Genomic DNA, 20,493 nt, shown 5'->3' with positions numbered 1-20,493 from the left:
AGTTTAATTTTCAAATTTAATTACTAAGGTTTTAGTAATGGGTTGGAAATTCATTATGGACATGTTCCATCTGGATGGCAATGGGTGTAGCTGTATATTAGCCGGGTATTTGTTGTAATACTGGTGTGTCTAAAGGGCCATGCTGCCCAGGAGGTGTGCTTTGGGGAAACAGGAAAGCCAAAGCATGGCAGGTGTCATCATTGCTACCTGTCAGCCAAAAATAATTTTGGGGTTGACCTGTCTACATGCTGATGTTGGCCTTCATTTTCTCTGAACTGCAGCTTTGGCCTGGATAGTCAGTGGAAAAACAAATGCCAAACTCTGCAATGGGTTTTCAGGAAGGAAACAGGCAGTAGCTATTTAGAAAAGCACTGAAATGTCTGTAGGGAGCCATCAGCACCTGAGGGGTCTCCAGGCATTGGGGCCTTAGGGAAGACAGAAATTTGTGTAGGCTTGCTCTGAAGTACTTTTTCTCTAAATATTTTTTTTACTTTTGATAAATCCTCTCCCATTCCTCTCCTTTCCCCCTCTGGTGGACTTGTCCTAAGAGGAACCACAAGTCCTGGGCATGGTTGGAATTCTGGTGGGGAGTGGCACAGTTTAGCTCAGGGAGGAACTGTATCCCTGCTGCCAAGAGCATGGCAACAAGCTGGATCTCTCACCAAAACTGGGTAAAGTCCATAAGGAGAAATGTACATAAAATTAATTGAGCTTTGCATACTTGGGGAATAATTGAAAGCAAGGAATCAGTCCTGCTGTGGCTACTGAGCAACAGCTGAAGAGGAACAGACAGGTTTGGAACAAGCAAAATTCTGAGACCTTTTCTGTCAGTGGTAATTGCTAAATCCATATGGATCATCCTAGGCATGAATTTGATGAAATTACAAGTATCATGCACAACTGGCTTCTAAAATAATATGGGATGTTTCTAAGAGAGAAGTGCATGAAATGGTTTTTGTTGGAAGTGTGTTCACATGGTGCTGGAAGGTTACAAACACAATGTCCCAGCCCTGGTCCACACTGGAAATCTGCTTGGAAGGGCTGTGGTCTCCTGTTGCTGCAGGGTGAGTGTTGCTTTCCTGTGAGACCCTCAGGCAGTGACACAAGTTGCTCTCTATGAAGTTTGTTTGTGTCCATGCAGAGAAGTTCTTGTTCAAAGCTGAATGGGAGAAGGGTCCAGGAGTTTTGAAGAATTGTCATTTGGCTTTGTTGTTTTGAAGAGGAGAACATCCTGGAAGGTCAGTTTTAATTGATGTTACCTACCAAGGAAGAGGCAGTGAGGAATAATATACAGTCCTGCTTTTGTCTTTGGAAGATACTTCAGAAAAGGAAAAACTTAAAACATTGCCCTTTTGACTAATCTGGAAAGTTACCTGAGAGACAGTGAAATGCATATTTCAATTGCTACCAAGATTCCAAATATCCAAAGCCCAGAATTCTCATTTTGTGTCAGTAAATAAAATTACAGTATATATAATAAAAATATTTTGTTCAGAATATGAAATTCATGACATCAGCATTCAAATATGTCAAGCAGAGATGATGAAAGTAATGCACTGAATAGAAGCACAGAGAAAGGAAAGCCTTTAATTTCCCTTTGTTCATTGACGTTTTAACACTGATCTTGGTGTGGTGCTGGCCACTCCCAAATTGCTTTTGTCTTTGTCCATTAGGAGTCCCCTGCTCTCTCCACCTTCCCAGGCAGGGGTCAGCAGGAGGAAGCATGCCCTGCCTCCCTGGGAATGTCTGCAGAGGAAAGCAGGAGGGACAGGCTGTGGAGGGCTCCAGGTCTCCTCTGTCACTGCAGCACACACAGAGCTGCATTTTGAGTTCCCAGGGAGGTATCTGGATGGGCACTGCCCTTCTTTACTCATCACCTCTTGAGCTGGAAGGTGCTTGGAAGGATAAACTCAGCCCAGTTCTCTTTCCTCTGGTGCCCCTTTGGTTTTTGCTGCTGTCTCCCAGCTCTGAAGGGGAAAGCACCTTCCTTGATGTGTTAGTCCTTCTTATTGAAGATTTTTTTTCTGATTTTTGAAAGGACAAGCGATGCAAACCAGGTCTCAGCACTCTGGCAAGTGGGATACATCCTGTTTCTCCCATTACTGCTTTACTGCAGTTTGGGTTTGTGGGTTTGATTCTCTGTATGGTTGAATAAGATGTAAAACGAGCAGGAGGTCTTGGTCTCTCCTCCTGAGTAAAAGCAAATCCAAAGTAAACAACCAACTAATGCCATGGGTTTAGAGGATGGGTTTGGAATGCTCCCCAGGAAGTCTGCTCTGGTTGGCTGTTCCCACCCCTGAGAAGGGTGGTTTTGGAAAGCTCTGTGTAGCTTTTTGCTCAGTCATTGTCTACATGATTAACTTCATTAGTTAAGAAATATCCAAGACATCAGAATGGCCTGGGCATGTTCCTGTGCCCGAGGAGCCAGTGTTTATCTCAAAACTCTGAGTGCTTGGGAAGAATAATCCAGTTAATCTTACAGGCAGATTGACTTGGCAATCAGAAAGGACTTGGCAGCAGAGATAAAGTGAAATATATATGGATGGGGGACCCCATTTAGCAGTATTTACCCTGGCAAAAATCCCTTTGGCTTTGCTGACAGTGCTGTAGAGTCAGAAAGGCTGAGTCGCCAGGGAGCAGAAGGAATTCTGTGGGAAGCCTTCTTTTGTGCTCTGTGCAATTCTGAATTGGGAGAGTTGTGTTTTGGACTAAGTACCATTTGAAAGAATTTAGGCTTATAATTTAGCATTTCATCTGTTGCACCCATATCACCTAGATTTTTACATAAAACAAGTAAAATGCTCTCTACCTGATGTTTCCCTTCTACCCATAGGTAGAAGAGCATTTTCTTTTTAAACTCCAGTTCACTGAGTGACAGTTTGAGAGTAGGAGATGAGAAGATAGGGAAGAAGCCAGCTGATAAGACAGAAAATAAGACAAATGGTCTAATAGGTCAGAAGATAAAATATGAGGCTGATAGTTAAGGAGTCTGTCCAGAATCTATTAAAACACAGTGGAAATTTAGCATCAAATTGATACTCCAGTACCTGAAAAAAAAAACTAAAACAGAAGTCTCAACTATTATTCCCATTGCAGAACTTACACATTAAGTTTAAATTTGATATTCTAAACTGTAAATAAAATATAAAAACCCCATCCCTGTTGTAGGGGCTGGAAGTAGCCTCATTGTGTTCAGTAAGCTGTGCTGTCTGCTTGGCACTGTAATGAACAAAGTCATTAATTGTGGTACCTCAGTGTGGGCTTGCATTAACTCACTGTAGAAAACTGTTAGCTGCCTATTTACTAATGCACAGATCATAAAACAAACCCTATTGGAGATAAAACAATATTGAAAACAGTTTATATTTTGTATTAAGAAATTATTGCACATCTGCTCAGGTTGAATTCTAGAAATGGGTTTTTTTCTGTGATATTAATCACACACACATGTTAATAGTGAGCTGAGTGCCTCCAGCTCCTGCCTGAATGCCTTCAGGAATGTGAAAACACAAACATGTAGAAACTGTGATAAGGTTTTTCATACATATTCAGTTTCTTTCATTTTAGTTTTTTATTTGCTATCAGCTGTATTAGTGGGTGGATGAGATTCCCTTTCCTAAAGAAATCAGGTGTGCAAGTACATGAAAGAGGTGGGTGAATTGCTCAGCTTTGCTTTGTTGTTCCCAGATGCCTTTTTTAATTGCCAGCCTCACAGATTGACTTTGGGACCTGAAATTCTAGATAAATCTTTGTTCATAATAGCTTTCCTGCAGGCCAGATGATGCTTTCATTTACACCTGTGCATCTGCTGCCAGCTGGCAGCTGGGCAGACCGAGCTGGAACAGGCTGTTTATGGACAGGGTGTGTTTGCTGAATGAATCAGTGAGAAGCAATAACCCCAGAGCACAGCCACAGCACTCAGGGCTTCAGCTGTTCCTGGCTTTCTCCTCTTCTCCTCCTGCTCTTACACCTGGGGGTCCTGTGCAGATGGTGGCCCTAAAATCATGAGTGGGGACAGAAGGACCAAGTGTGAAGCTGGGAGATGTGTGAGGAGGAGAGGGCTGGGGTTAATGTCCCTGTGGTCATTCCTTGCCCTCCCCTTTGTGCCTGAATTCATTGGAACAACAAGTGAGCACCCCTGGGGGAGGGAGGGTCATAGTGCAGAGTTTGGGAGATCCCAAGGAAATGTGTTGGCTGGATCTGGTGGGCTGCAGAGGACAGGGAGAAGGTGTGAGTGATACTGCCCTGCAGGCTGAGTTCTCAAAGTATATTAAGCAATGTATAGGAGCAGGCTTGAAGGATGGTTGGAGAATGGCAGCAGGTCCATCCCAGCTGCCACCCCCCTTTCAGCTGTCCTGGCCAGAGAAGGCAGCTCAGAGAGGCTCCTGCTGTCCAGGTACCCAGAAGGGCCAAGTACAGGAAAGTTTTGCTCAGTGATGCTGCCCTAGAGGTGAAGAAATTCAGTGAGTGGAAAACTCGAGTTAGCTATCAGATTCTAGGAATCCTGTGTGAAATTCCAGGGGCTATTTCTGTGAGTTTTAATGTTTGTCTTCATGCTATAACCCCCTACCCTACATGCCTAGGAACAAGAAAAGTCACTTCAGTGGGCAAACCACTCTGTAGCCCACCTAGCCTCTCATCTCTCCCATCCTGTCACTGGATTTGTGCTGGTGCTTCAAAATCTTGGGAGCTGATAACACATCTCATACAGTGGCTGTAGAGTGCATAATATGGAAATCCTCTTTCCACACTCATATTTCTCAGAAAATGGGTTTGTAAGATGACATGGCAGGAGTGCTGCTTGGAGGTGGGGTAGAGGGGTGTGATATTTCAGACAGAACTTTGCCAGAGTTGAAAGATGGTAACAAGAGTTTGTGATTGAGACCTGCACAATGGTGAGTGGAGACAGCCCTGCGTGCTCTGTGCTGTGAGAGTGTATTTGTATTCAAACTGAATGCTTTAGAAATGTGTTCAGAGAGCATCAGCTGTGTTTGCATGCCAGGAACAATAATGAATCTTAAATTCAGTATGAAAATAATTCAGATCATCTCCAGCACCCATTTACTGTTGGTGAAGATTATGGTGCTTAAGAAAAAAAATCACTTTCAACAAGTCCAAAATATAAATGGTACTAAACTAATGGGATCAAATTCATTATTTTGAGCTTAATTGCAACTTCAGGGCTCCAGATTTATTCCAATGTAATTCTGTTAATACCAAAACTAGAATAATAAAGTCATGAGTCAGGTCTATTGTTTGTAAATCTCCACTAGAGATCATTAGCTTGTATACAACTGCATTAAAATTTAAATGACATGCTGCTGTAATTTTTTCGCTTGGTTTGAGAAAATCTGCATATGTTGGAGCCTCTGGGTAATTTAAATTGAAGTAGTTGAGAAAATGTCATGTAACAATGATATGAGGAATGTAGTCAAATATTAATTGTCTTAAACAGCTCAGCACAATCTGTACTAATATAAGTAGGTGAGTCATCAGTTCTGTTACCCTGTCAATATGGCAAAACTTTAAAGTGTGGTGCAAAAGATGCTTTGAATCAATTTAATTGCTAACTAGGGTAAACAACTTTGGTGTAATACTAAACAGGCACACAGGAAACTATTGTGAGAGGTTCCAGCTGAGAAAGGAGCTGTAAGCAGTGGAAATGTTGAATGAGGGTGTGTTATTTCTGTTATCTCAGTGTGGTAGGGTGGAGAAATTGTGCTGAGGTTCCAGCATGCTGGGCACAGTAAAGAAAAGGTGACAGGGAGTACTTCACTGTCCCACACAATGAATATGTCACACAAAATGCAACAGGTAAAAAAGAGGCAAATGGGAGAAGGGCAGAGGGGGCAGTCAGGCAACCAGGGACCCACTGGGTTCAGCACATAGTGCCAACATTTTGGTTTTTTGCATGCTTCTCATTCATTCTCTTCCCTTTTCCCTCTCCCCCTCTCATCCTTGATTAGCTAACTCAAAATAAAAAAATATGGTTAAGAACAGCTGTGAAAATGTACGAGTTTGAATTTTAGGATATTTTAATCAGTATGATTAGGTTTCCCACCAAGAAATCTCCTCATCTGCTGTCATGCTATTAAGGCAGAAATGTGTAAATGAATTAAAGGAATTATAAGAGATTCACCAAAAATATCTTTGACTCCCTGCCCCCCTTTCCTGAGCAATAAGGACTTGTTCTCAGCCATAAAGGCAGTTACAGGTGTGTACCTGTGTGTGCTATTTTATATGCTCATTTATGAAGCACATCTCATGAAGAGATAAAATGCAGGGAATTGTTTCAGCATATTTCAGTCAGGATGTTGCTCACCGTGTGCAGGTGCCTGTTGCAATAGTTGTCTGCAGTGGTTTGTCCTTGAATCTTGAACTTTCCTTCAACTTTTTCTGTTATTACTTTTTCTATAAATCTGTCCATAACCCCTGAACAACATTGTCTTTGAACTCCAGTGCATCTACTCAGTGAAATTCTCATCCAAGCTTTAATCTTCTCTCACCTTGATATATTTTAGCTCCTCTCTTTATGGGCTGGCACACAAACTGAATTTAATGGTGATAAATGTATTTCTGAGATTAAAAGCTATAAAGTATACATTACAGATTAATCAGAGCCAAATCTTCATTCTCAGTGTGGTAAATTTGGGGAAGGTTGATCAGGGAGGAGCGAAGGAGCCTTAGGCTCATCTCTGATGTCAAGCACATGGTTTTGTTTGTTGGTTTTAAGAGTGTCTATTAATTGTTGGTGTCTTTGCTAGAACAGAACATTTAAATCATCACTGAAGCAACTGTCCCAATTTACCTTCACATTGTGTTTAAGAGCAAAGCTTGAAATGTGGAAATATCCGAGGGGAGGAGAAGAGCAAACAAATCAAGGCCAGAAAGGAAATCTTTCCAGCCGGTCCTCCTTATTTGCATTTTCCTGATGCACATAGGGAATGAATTCATGTGTCCTCTCTCTTTCTGAAGGGAAGTGGCCACTGGTTTTGCTTATGCTTTTTGTCACCGTGCAAATTTATTGAGATATGGCGGGGAAAAATATTACACAATTTTGCTGCATTTTTAAAAAAAGCCACTTGTTTCCTGTTAAAATTCCTTATTATCTGATTATTTTGCAGTTTCTGAATCAGATACAGCAGTACAATTTAGTAATCTAAACTGTAGAAATAGTGTAGTAAAAGCTTTTAAAATAAGAGCTATACCCTTGATTTTGGTGGTGGAAATTTGATTATTATGATGCATATGTACATTTAAATTAGAAGTTGTAATTCAGAAAAGAAGATTTTCAGGTGAGTTTCCACAGTAAGCTGTGCATGTAGATTTGGTCAGAGCCAGACTTTGTACTGTGCCTGTTCTTCATATGAAATGTGGTGGGTCAGGGCCCTTTTTTGGGTGGATCATAAACCTGCCTAGAGGGTAAGAGCTATTAGAGACCACAAGGAGCTTCTCAGAGGGGTTGCTGAAGGTATAGATGTGTGTGACTATAAATACAGCTTTCCTACAAATGTACACAGACAAAAATTACTTTTCTAAGAACACTCCTATAGCCAATATGATAAATGTTTAGGCCTATGTTCAAGCCTACTAAATTGAAATCTTTAGGAGAGAATTTTAAGCCTGTGTTGAATTAATTGTATTTAGGCTCTGGTGTTCCTGAGTCAGATCAGTTGTCTGAGTCTTGTATGTCTACATCCCAGGAGATTTCAAGCTCTGAATTGCAAAAAAGACATTGCATGGAGCTGTGTATTTGTGCTTAAAGGACAGATTCTTTATCCAACTCATAACAAGAGGCCACTTATTGCAGTAATAAGCAGGGACTCGGTTTCTTTGTGTAGAAAAGCTTATTTTTTATTCACATAACTTGTATTTATATCGTTTTTACAGAGCTTGTGTTTAACTTTGATTGGCTGGTAGTTTTCTTGCCACTTAATTCATTGGCTAAAAGGTATTTTGTGTGTACATGCTAAGACTTTTTGTTTTACTCAGATGTTTACATTTTTCTTTTGTAGATTCTCAGGGGACAGATCTTTTGTTATTACAGGTGTAAACGGTTCTCTCACTGGAACAGCTTGTTGTGTTAACTGCTTTCACTCTTATGATATTTCACATGGGAAGTTAGCTAGCTGTACTTAGAAGAAGTAACAGGCTGGCTGGTAATTTAGCACAGCAAGGCTTGATTTTATAAGGCCTTTTTTTATAATATCTCTACTTGTATGCAACAGCCACTGGCTTTGGGGTCGGTTTTGGTTGTTTTCATTCTGTTCTGCTTTTCAACCATTTCCTCTCAAGAAAGCACAGCTGGAGAGCATTAACTGGAAAGGAATGATGTTGCAGAATATCTGCTTGTCCACTGCTGCTTTTTCAGCTTAATTTTGCTAAATGCTGCTTGATTCAAGTTTTGAACTGCCCTTAACTGCATTTAACACTTAAAAGATAAACCTGTAAACCAATTCTCCCTTCCCAGCCCAAGGTATGCAGAGGAGGACTGGGGGGGAGGGTTAGCCTTGAGTCCTTCCCTCTGTTCAAGCTTTCTTGCCTTCCTCTCTCCCTTTAACATATTAAATTTCAAGTGCCGAATTTTTGTGGGATGCGGGTGAACTCAACTACAGGGCGGTGTTTGTGTTGTTTTATGTATTTCACCTTCCCCACGGTGCCTGCTAAAAGCAAGGGCGGGTGTGGACAGCACAAAGCTTTATTTGTGCTGGCAGACAGCTGCTGAAGACAGTGTCTCCTTATCAGCCGTGCCTGATAACACGGAATCTCCCATCTGCCACCCGGGAGCTTTGGAACACGCTGCTAAAGCTGCAGCTGCTGGGAAGGGGCTGCCCGAGGGAGGCAGGGGGATGGATGAACCTGTGACTTGGGGGAAAATGTCAGTGCTCTCCTGAAAATCACACCGTGCCCTCTGGGATTGCAGAATTCTTCAGAGAGGTCATTGCTCTGGATCGCCTGGACCGTGATTTAAATGGGATTCTAAGGTGCTTCACTGGTTTGGGCTGCAGAGCTTAAAGACATCTGTGGGGAAAATAGATAAGTGTTATCCTTTGTCCGAGTTTCCATTGCTGTTAGGAGATTTATTAGCATTTTTTATGGCTGGTCATAGCCTGTGTTCTTTAATATATTATTTGCAATTTCCTCTCTCTAGATTGTGCCATTCGAGGAACACAACTCAAATTTTCCATCAGTTGCATCAGGGAAGCCATAAATATGTCACAAGGGCTGTATTTATGTACCCTATTATGTGTTGGAAAGAATTTGGCCTGTACTGTGTAAAATTAAAACAATGATTAGACTTTGACACAAAGGTTGGAAGGAAAACTCCTGGCTTACATGTATTTGTGTGCTTATTGTGTGCGATAATTAAATGGTAGTTACAAATTTCTACATACTCTAAATCACCTAATGGAAGCACTTAGGCCATGTTATCTCTTAGCAGGTGTCTTAATAACAGCAGGAGGATGAAAATTGAGGAAAAAGAATTTAAGAAAAGCATGTTGCAGTCTGTACAGTGGGCACTCAGGTGCCCTGGTAGGGGACAGAGGATTATCCCTCAGCGCAGGGAGACATCAGCCATGGAGAAGCTTTCCCTTCCCACTTTCTGGATGTGGAAGTCCCACCAGGCCCCAGTGTAAGACTTTGTGTCCATCTTGGAGCTCATTCCATGGCAAGGGATCAGTCTCTGGGGACACCATCCCTCTGAAGGTCATGGTGCTCACTGATCTTGGCAAAGTATGAGGTGAGAATGGAGCAATGAAAGGCAGTGCTGGGCAGAGCTGCAGTGCTGCTGACTTAGAGAGGCAAAGACGAGGAGGCAGGAAGGAGAACAGGGCAATAGCCAGAAAGTACAGAAAATAAAGAAAACCTTGTGCCCAGTTGTGTTGATTTGGGACAGCCTGGGTTTTGTGGGCAGGGAAGGCTCATCTATAGCAGAAGAGGCTGAGCAATGACTTTTGTGAGTGCCTGGCATTTGGCCATGTTAAACCATGACACCAGGCAGGACACAAGCAGTGGCATCAGGATATGAGCAGTGGCATCCTGCTTTTCCCTCCTCCCCAGGCTCCTCTCTGTGCACCAGGCATGCAGCATTTCTGCACACATTCCTTTTCTGGAGGCACTGTGGCTTCAGCTCCTTAATGAGCTGGCTTCATCCATTTTGATAAAAGCAAAGTTAGGACCAGAGAGATGTCCCTCACTTATTTAATGTTGTGCAATCATATCTCTGTCTCCTAATACTGAGGTTTTTGTTGGTTTTTGGCTTTATTTTTTAAATCTGACTTTAAAAGTGCCTTTCAGCAATTGTTAACATTAACATGGATTGCCGAATTTAAGTGCTTTTTAATAAGTTTAAGGTCAAAACTATAAAAATATAAGGTAGCTCAGTGTCTTAGGTATATATCTAAAATAACTAAAAAAAAATATAAATTCTTAAGTTCTGGTGATGTCAGTTCTTATGAAAACTTCCTTTGTCGTTGACCCAGCTTTAATTTTGCTGATTGTGGTTCTCCCTCCCAGTCATCTGTTTTTATAACACGAGATAAAAATACGTTTTTTATAGATTAATGAAAACCATGAACATGAGGTGCTGTTAGAGCTTTACAAATTTATTTTTAAAAATAGTATTGTCATTTGGCAAATAAGTGTTGTCTGCTAAGAGCTGCTCTTTTGTGTGAGCCGCATGTAACATTGCAGTTAATAACATTTACTGTTATCAGCTGCTCGATGACTTTATCTCCTCTACAAAAGCCTGTTTGCAGAGAGGAGGCAGCCTTGCTCGAGTGCCAGATTGTTAAATAACTACAGGTTGCCAAAACTAAATGAACTTTTCAGCTGGTAATGATGTGCAAATTGCTCTCAAAAATGTATGTGCACTGGAGGAATGCTCACAAGCACGGGGTTGTGTCTGGTTACAAACGTTTCTTTGCCTTTGTCCTTAACCCAGCAGTGACACCATTAGAATGACTATATCTATATGTATAATAACAGAGTTATTTTGTGTTATTAACAGCTGAATCAATAGCTGAATCAACAGTTACCCAATAGCTGTTTTAATTAATGTAATTAACCAAACCTATATTTAAGCGATTTTGAAGTTACTAGCTGCTATGTTAAATTGCCATTTAAGCTATATTGTGGCCCTGTTGGTGAAGTGCAGCTCTGGGTAACAGGAGTGGCTGTGGCTCTGCTGCCACAGTGTCCCCCTGGGTGTGACTGTAGTGTCTAGAAAGGTGGGTTTGCAAATGGGCCTTTTATAAACAACTGGTGCCAAAAGGGGAGACACAGGAATTAAACTCTGACATGTCAATTAAGCAGTATTTTTAAATTCATTTTTTCGTCTCTTGAGAAGTACTTTCCTGTAATGTGGCTGATATGAGGAGCTACCTTTGGGTGAAGGGGTCTCAGAGCAAGCTTTGGGTGAGGAGGGGACTGGGTGCAGGGTGTTCTGGAAGGTGCCTGGGTTTCCCAAGGCTGCAGTTTCTCTCCGGGTGCTGCTGCAGCCCAGAGGAAGCGCTGGGTTTCCTGGGTTTCCTGTGCAGAGCTTGCTCCCCTGCCCTGCAGTGTCTCACCTTGGGTTTCTTAGCCTGGTTGGGAATTTAGTACAAAGAGCCATTCTTGTGAATCATGTTTTCTTTGCAGTTTTGCATTCCAGCTCAACAATTCATTCCTCTTTTTTTTTTTTTTTTTTTTTCTCTCTAATGGCAAAGACTTTATTTGAGTTCACATAACTTTGGAAAAATTGTTAGTTCAGGTTCTTCTGGGGGCCTTGAATGTTTCAATTTCAATCCATTGGGGGTTGTTTTAAAAATACAACTCTTGGTACACCTAATATGCATTAGAATTAGTGGTGTGTTCTGAGAAAATTAGTGGTATGTTTTGAGAAACAGTTAATATCCCTGAATTTTAAAGTTTTTCAAAGGTAAATACTTAAAGGTGTGAAGGAAAGGCTTTTTCTGTAGCCAAGTTAAAGCTAACGATGTGTCTTCAGAGTATTCATCTTCCCATCTCTTGCATTATCAGACTGTTCTCAGCAGTATTTCTATGATCTCGAATGAAAACAGCATTTTGGAAGTATGGTTTGAACATTTGAATGTGGAGTGTTTTGTGCTGGCATGGCAACATCCTCAGGTTGAGCCAGTCCTTTCCCCTCTGCAAGGACTGAGTTACTCTGGCACTTTGATTCCTGCTTTGTGAAATACGTAGTGAGGATGTGAGATGTGGTGGAAAGGGAGTGCCAGCATTAAGGTACACACCAAGTGGTTCATAATAGTTCTGTCAAGTTAGACTGCCTGAGAATTGCCAGGCTTTAATTTTAAGAGTTCTACCTTTGTCCCATAAACTGTTTGAAAACTAAGATTATTTCTTTTTCTGAATTAATTTTTATTCATTTAGGACTATGCACAGCTACAAACACTTTTAACTTAAAATGCTATTATTACAATTTTTTCTCAAGTTCTTACAGGCAGCACCCCAGAAAATATAATTTTTATTTAGTATTGTAGGACTAACCTGTTCTGAATTTGTTGTAGGTTTGAACTGCTGTTGGGTAGAATAAAAAGAATATAGTTCAATTTTCAAGTTGCAAAAACACATTTAGTATGTGCAATTTAGCAGCTGTTGCAAACACTTGAGGGCATTTTCTTCAGCATTTGAAAATTCCCTGTAGAAGTGAGACAGGAGACATTCATTTAGCATTTCAAGCTTGAAAAATAATTTAACCTTTCCTTAAATTGTGTTTTGAAGTTTGGGATTAACACTGTGCCTGGCTGCACAGATGGTTACATTTTACATATTCCTTTGTCTAGGAAAAAAAAAGAGACCACATGGTCAGTTAATGGCTTTAAACACTCCTCGTGCTCATTTTATATCTTCCTAATGGGACCTCAGAGATTGTGGGAAGATACTCAGAAAATTGTTGTTTATGGTGTAAGGCTTGTAAGATGTGTTGTATTCTGTGTCCCAGAACTCATGAGCTATTTTTGTTCCTGCTTATTAATCCTGGTTAATGAATTTCACAGCTTTATCCCTGAAGATTTAACATCCATAATTCTGCTGTGGAAAAAAATGAAAACTAAGATCACCTGTACAGAGAAAATGTTGCTCTATTAATGGAATGTGAGGGCTCTTATTGTGTAATTTTTAATAGGTAAAATTATCAATGAGGTGTATTGTCAAGAAGTAGACTCCATATCAAGTCACTGAAGTGGTTATAAGCTAAAAAACCTTTTAGTCTTTCAGAATGCTTTCTAAGCTTTTTTGCAGCCACTTTGGGGAAATATCATAGTGAACTGTGGGCGACACAAATCAAATGTGATGTTGGGATAAATGATGGAAAATCCATTAAGTCGGTGGTGTGTCACCAGAGCAGACAATTTTAGCATATAAATCCAGTCCTTAACTGGGTATTTTGTGCTTTGTAATGATTTTTGTTCCAAGTAGTTTTAAAAGTATTAGCTAACAGATTGATGGATTAACACAGAATTATAGAATAAAGTCATGGAATGGTCCCTAAAAGGGACCTTAAAGGTCATCTGGTTCCACCCCTCTGCCATGAGGGGACTCCTTCCTCTAGGCAGTGTGTGTAAATCTGCACATGGCTCATACAGCACATCTGGATAAAACCACTGAGTGCTGTACAGTGTTGAGCACTTGTAAGAAATCTGTCAAGTTTATAAAATGTTATCATTGCAATATAGGCACAATACTTCTTTCCCCTCCATTTGAAAGTGCTAGTAAGATTTTTAAGGTTACTGCTCTTTTATCATGTAAAGAAGAAAAGTTTCCTGTAATCTTTTTAAGTTCTTACCCATTTAAGCCAGCATGTGCGCAAAATCCATCTGGTTGGAATTCTTAACGATAGCAGTAACTGGTACAGGACTTCACAGCTTTATTCCAGCTCCTGTGGCAGAAGGATTTCCATTGCCAAAACTGCCGTCACAGAGATGATTCTTGCTACTATGAGGTGGAAATTTTATGATGTTCCTGCAGTTCTGTGCTGGCTTTGCAGGCCAGGATGGGATGTAGGACTGAGATGGTTTGAGATGCTGGGGATCAGAGTTTGGGTCTCCAGGCTATCAGCGAGGCGTTTCTGGCAGATACTTAATTCACTTTGATTAAATTAAACTTCAGACATCTGAAGATGTTGTTTATATATTTTGGGGGTGTTTGTGTGCATACATATGGGAACATACACTCTGCCTTCCAGTCAGCCAAATCCTCCTCCACTGATTTATTCACAGAGGAAAAGGTTATGTTTCCTCTAGATTTTGGAGGGTGTTTTGTTTAGTTTTTTCTTCCAAAGGACTTCCTAGAAAGAAAGGCTAAGAGAGTGTTGCAGGAAAAGCACTTTTGGCTGAGAAGTTTGGTTACCCCTAGTGCCATTTCCATTTCCTAAGATGCAGAAGGAGCTGGGATGTAAAGGTCAGAAGTTGCCAGTGTAGTTCATGTTAACACAAAATGATGAATGTTGTGTTATAAACACAGTAAAAACTCCCTGTCTTGTTTGAGATCTGGAAATGTAGCAACTTCTTGTACTTGGTAGAGCTACCTGAAGAATGGTTTGGCATTATTGATTTAAACCTCACAGATAAAGAAGCTCAGTGTGAAACTTTGCAGCCCTTGACTATGGTGAAATGTAGAAAAATCTGCCTTAACTTCTACTGATTATCTTAATTGCCTCAAGATACAAAGGTTTTCCCAATACCATTGCTATCTTTGTGACTGACAACAGAATACAGAATCTCTGTTAATAAACAAAACATTGTCTGTAAATGGAGATGCTGAAAAATTAACTCTTTGTTTTCTTTTCTTTCTCCTGTTTTTGCAGCGGAACCCCTGCCTTTAATGGACTTGTGCCGAAGATCAATTCGTTTTGCTCTTGGCAGAGACCGCCTGCATGACATAGAAATTCTACCTTTGCCTCTGTCTCTGAAAAATTATTTACAGTACCAATAAGAAATCTAGAACCCTCTGGCCTCACATTGGACTTCATCAATGCAAATGGCAGAAAATTGTTTACAGCAAAATATAAATCTTTGTGATGGACACTGAAGTGTTATTTAATTTTTAATATATGTATTTTTTTCTGAACCAGTGAAAGCAGATCACTGTGGGGGACTACTAAAGAATGTGAAAACATTGATTTGATTGAGGTTCATGTGTTACCTGTTGCCTTTTGTGTTTACAGTCCTGAAGGCTATAATTCTCATCTCTCATACACTGATTGGTTTTTCTTTGTTGCTTCTGGTAAATGCCAATAGAAAATCTGACCTGCAAGATTCAGTGTCCTGCAGGCAGACCATTTTTCAATATTATGATTTTCATTTTTTGTTCTCTCTCCTACACTTTACTTCAGTAAAAAAAAAAAAAAATTAGCTAAGGAAAAGTCTTGACAGTAATTCTTGAAAAATATTTTAACCTTGGTATGCAGAATTGTTAAGAGTTCTGCGTGTTCAGTGCTCAATCTAATTAGGCCTATAATATCTAAAAGCTCTAATGTTTAAAAAAAACCAGATTATTGTCTAAAAGAAGAGAATGTGGTTTTAAAAAACATGAGAGGAAACAAATGGTTTATGTGTCAGATCAGTTTCTAGACTTGGTAACAGTAAGGTGCAGTTCATTGTTTTCAAGACCAAATCTAGTCCCTCCAAAGTTCTGCAGTTTATAACAAAGTGTTCATTGTCCCAAGAATTTAGGATATTCATATTTTAGGAAGCTTGTCACTTTTTTTTAAACAAATTTATAATTTTTATGTGGTATGAACTCTAAGTACTTTGTTTTCTTTTTAATGTATGTGTGGTTATAATGTTTATTTATCTGTTTAGCGTCTGGAGTTCTCATTTAGTTGTTTCCCATCTTGGGGTGACTGATTCTGGTTTTTTCCCCAGCTCCATCTCAAATGTATCATCATTTTTCAGGCTCATCCCTTTTTTTTTTAAGATGCTGCTTTCTGTTTGTTTTTCTTACATGTTTCAAGTTATCTGCCTGAATCAGTAATCTAGTTTTTAAACTGGAAGTTGTTGTTAGGGCAGAACGTCAAATGTTTAGACAGAGCTGCCTTCAGCATATTTTAATGTGAATTTACTGATGAATGAGGAGAAAATTTCTAATAAAGTCTACTGTCCAAAGTAAAACTCCCATCTCCTTTGATGAAGTGCTAAAACTGCTCTTAGCCAGAGTTGAAGTTCAGTTCCTTGTGCAGCTTTGGAAATGTTTCTGTTTGGCTCTTCTGTGGGATTGCTGCTGTAGGCTCCTGAGTGAGAGACATGGCAGGCAGTGACCTGTCCCATTCTGGATTTATCCCACTCATCCTGAGTATGGACATGCTCTTGCTTTCAACACCATCCTGGTCAGATTCCTCTGAACAAAGCCTCACTTCTATGCCAAGCTGTGCTTTGGGACTTGGTGCTTTTGAGGCAGGTTGGAGACTGACTGCTGTGCACTGATGATCCAGGTAAAAGCGCTGCCCCACAGATGGCTGCCCTGCTCTGCCACCCCAGGAACAGAATTACAGTTCCGGCTGGACAGGAGAAATGGGAGATACAGAAACACAAGCAAGAGTGGAAGCAACAAGGACAAGGTAACACAGGGATGTCAGAAGTTAAATAACTAATATTTGATTGTCTGGGTTTAACTGTAAGCCTCAGCATGGAATTATTTTGGACTTGATTTCACTTAAGGTGAGAGGTACCTACTGCATTCCTTCCCTTAATCTTACAAAGAGGAAGAAACTACAGCAGTGATCCACATTTCTTACTTTTCCTGATTGCTATATTTCATACAAACCTTTTGTCTCAGTAGGTACATTGGAAGAAGGAGCTATAAAAGTATAATACTCACACAAAAGGCAGAACAAAGGTGTGTCAAGTAATCTGTCATAAGCAAGTAGCTGTTCAGGAATGGCAGTTCTGGTAGCACCAAGGTCCATGTTAGGTAAGCATTCCCTAAAATTAGTGTTCTGCTGTGTGTAACTACAGACTTCATGTTCCTTTGAATAACTGCAGGGACACAACTGTTCTTACACTTGACCGAGACCAACAGCTTTTTAATGCTACAGTAAAGGGGGAATTGATATTGTAAGATAAATTAGTGGTGCCCCTGTATGTTAATTGACCTTATTGCTTTACAGTTGTTTTGGAATTTTAGTTGATGCCCCTTCTGTGATGATTTCTCTATAGCAAACTTCCTTATTTCAACTTTCAAATATTTTTTCTAACAGTTAGTGTCTTCTGAGGAATTATAATTCTACACGAATGACTATTTTATTATTTTACTGTTTCCTAGTTACATGTGATTCTGTGGATGGTAGATACACTCCTTCAGATGGTACTAGGGCCATGTTTTTGGTGACCAAAGTCTGTTTGATGCATTTTTCTTGGTCTGCAGAAGCCTTGTAATGAGAATGCAGCATGGAGAATATTAATGATATTTCAGGTTCTTCCTAAGCATCCCCGTGCAAGTGGATTCTCTTCCAGGAGGGTTTGTAGGAAACATGGAGTAGAGGTAAGGATGAATCAGGCATTGAGGCTAAACAAGTGGTCAGAGAATCTCCTCACCAAGGGTACCAGGAAGAGTCTCCTCTCTGCCAGTGAGCTCCAGCGTGGGTGCTGGGTCCCTCACTTTGCTTCTCCAGGCTCCCTTCACTGGAATGCAGATGTTGTTCTCTATCTGCTTCAGGAGGGAATTGATTTATAAGGTGGCCACGCATCGGCTTTTGCCCAAATCAGGGGTCAAACACAAAGTTGTTACATTCCTTCAACCAAATCAGTTGAAACTTCTCAGAATCTCTATCCTGGCTATCTCTACACAATCTGTAGGGAAATCATGAAGTTTTATTTTAGGCTTTATGTGTAGTCTTTCTGCTGTCCATGTTTTTATATCAACAGATGAACTCTTGCTTAGGTAGGACCTAACTTTGGAGCAGTTTCTCAATGTTCACTTGAAGCTGGAAAAGCTGTTACAGAGCAGACGTGTACAGATCATTTAAGTGTTTTTGATAGTTATAAAAGAGCAGCAAGCCAGAAATGCTATAAAGTTTCCTTCTCATCTCCATTACAGTTGGTATTGTTAAACTATAACCACATGTTCTCCTGTCAGTGGAGCTCAGCACAGCGAGCTCTGTATCAGCTCCAGAGAGCTCATTCAGGTGCAATTCCCACTGACATCAGCGGGAGATCTGCCTGAGTCAGCACTGCTGCCCTTGGTTCCCATGTAAAGATCCCCAAACATTTCCAACACATTGTGTTGAGCCATACTTTATTATATGTAAGCAATGTCAAGCAGATGGTTTCTGCAGCAGTTTCTCTAATTTGGCAAAACATGCTGGCAAGTGTACTTAGGTGATCGCTGTGAGAAAGTTGAATGAAAAAATGTGTCTCCTTGAGGCTGAGAGCAGCATTCAGAGGGGGAGCCAGACTTCTTGGTTCCTTGGTGATGATTTTCCATTTCTAAACCTTTACAATCTCAGTGGATTTTATTCTCTATGCTTAAAGGCATGTAGGATCTTTATCCACTCCCCTTTATCTCAAAAGAATGTCTGGTGTTCATAAAGTGGAAATCGTTTTGTTTGCTTGTTTCAAAAAGACACCAAAAACCTCCTTCCTCCTTGGGAAATGTTCTCTGTAGACACAGAGCCATGGGAAATATACAAGACACACCAGCCCGGATGCCCCACCAGGTCCTGTTTTTAATTTTTTCGTAGGGTAGCAGCTGTTGCTTCAGAGAAGACCTCAATGTATTGTGCAGGCATTGTCTAGAATAGAAACATTTGGAAACATCTACAGCAAAGCTGAACCCTGCTGAAGGTATGTTAAAGCAAATTTAGGTGTACTGTGGCAGGGGCAGAGAACAAAGGATCAGAGCTTAGGAGAATAGTGTTTGCCTTATTTTCTTTTTTTAGCCCCACTATAGAGTACCAGTAAATTCAGAGGGGAAAGGAATAAAGAAAAGTTGTTTATGCTTCCATCACCATCAGGTGTTTGGTGTTGATGTTTAAAGCTTACGCATCTTCCCCACTAAACCTTTGTTGCACAGCCTTAACATCCCAAGGCTCTGCCACTGATGGCTTCTGAAGCCTCTGAATGTCTCTGGGCTCTGCAGTTGTGTATAATAGCACCCAATTCCGCATCTTGTCCTGTTAGACCTTAATTCACTAACTTCAGGGCAAAAAGCACAGCTGCTCTCTCATCATTGGCACTGCTGCAGGAACATGTGGGGTACCCAAACCAGCTCCATCCTGGGCAGAGAGAGCCCAGCCCTTGGCAGAGCCCAGTGTGGGGCAGCTCCTGTGCCAGGCAGCATCTGCAGCAGTGATGGATGGCTGAGCTCACATGGGGCTGCATTTCACTTGGGAGGCAGCTCTGCAAATCCTGTTTAAAACAGCTGTCAGGATCAGGTACTTGCAGTTTCATTTGTGTAGCTGTGACAATTTGTAAGGTTTGTGTAGGCTCTGATCTCTGCAGGTGACAGTAGCTGTAAAAGCAGAGCTCATGTTTTTAGCAACTTAAATGGATTAGGGGTGCTTACAGTGGAGACAGGTATGTTGGATTTTCATGTACTGTTTCTCTGCCTTTTGAAACCTACACCACAAAAGGTACATGTCTTCAGACTTCTAAGGAAAAGCAAACAAAACACATAAATGAGGTGTTATTTTATTTCTGCCAGTCCTCATGTGTGATAAATGCTACTGCCAGTTTCAAATCCCAGAGACAGGCCAACATCACAGAGGCACTTTGCTGAGATCAGGATCTTCTCTTCTCGGTGGTGCCTGTGTCACTTTCCTCCATATTTACCTATTTTTAAAGAAGAAAAAGGTATTTTACAGAGTTATTCAAATTACAAGCTTAACTTCAAAATGCACTATTCTAATGATGAAAATCTTTAGACTTTATTAGCAGAGACAAAAGAAACTGCTGCACACATACCTGGGAAACTAGTGAATATTTTTAATGGGAAAATGGTTCAGCCTTTTCTCATTTTACTGAGAAAATCAGTTTGGCAAGCGCACTGCTTCTTATGTAGCAAAATGTGAACAACTGTAAGGCATGGGGCCAGAATTTCAGTGTATGCATTTGGAAATGACTTCTCAAGCATAGTAAAGGTATCTGTGACATTTTTTAGGGGACTGAAGTTTTACTTCATTTGGAGATAACTTTTAACTGTTGGGAATTAATAAGGTCCTTCTAAGCTATTCTATCAGGGCTTGTCTAGAGATGAACCAAACCAAAACCAGTGTTTCCCAAGTCCTGCCATTTAATTGCATAAATAAACCCCCATTGGAAAAAGCCATCTAGAAAAGGAAAGGATGTTTTGAGTATTAAATTGACCTTGAGAAGTTCTGAGATTAATTCCAAGTTGTGCCAGAAACTTTCATGTTCTTGCTTATATGCTGATTCTCCCTCCACCCCTGCCTCTACCATTTCCTCTGTACATCAAAGACAGCAGTCCAATTTTTCCAATTTTTCATTGACCTTAATTTTCATTATACAAATAAAA

General features: G+C 40.5%; 1 protein-coding gene across 4 annotated transcripts in view; it reads left to right on the top strand.

The window, feature by feature from the left end:
* Window positions 1-16,566, top strand: part of SPSB4 (splA/ryanodine receptor domain and SOCS box containing 4) — a 149,988-nt gene extending 133,422 nt beyond the window's left edge. For all 4 annotated transcript variants that reach the window (XM_064721476.1, XM_064721475.1, XM_064721478.1 and 1 more), the window contains one exon: window positions 14,828-16,566. In XM_064721476.1, coding sequence (XP_064577546.1) covers window positions 14,828-14,955 — 128 coding nt within the window. In that variant the 3' untranslated portion in view covers window positions 14,956-16,566. The remainder of the gene's footprint in view (window positions 1-14,827) is intronic.
* Window positions 16,567-20,493: the final 3,927 nt, after the last annotated feature.

The sequence above is a fragment of the Zonotrichia leucophrys genome, chromosome 9 (assembly GCF_028769735.1).
Source record: "Zonotrichia leucophrys gambelii isolate GWCS_2022_RI chromosome 9, RI_Zleu_2.0, whole genome shotgun sequence".
NCBI classification, from domain to species: domain Eukaryota; kingdom Metazoa; phylum Chordata; class Aves; order Passeriformes; family Passerellidae; genus Zonotrichia; species Zonotrichia leucophrys.
Note: the sequence above shows the minus strand (reverse complement) of the source record. Positions and strands in the feature narration are given on the sequence as shown.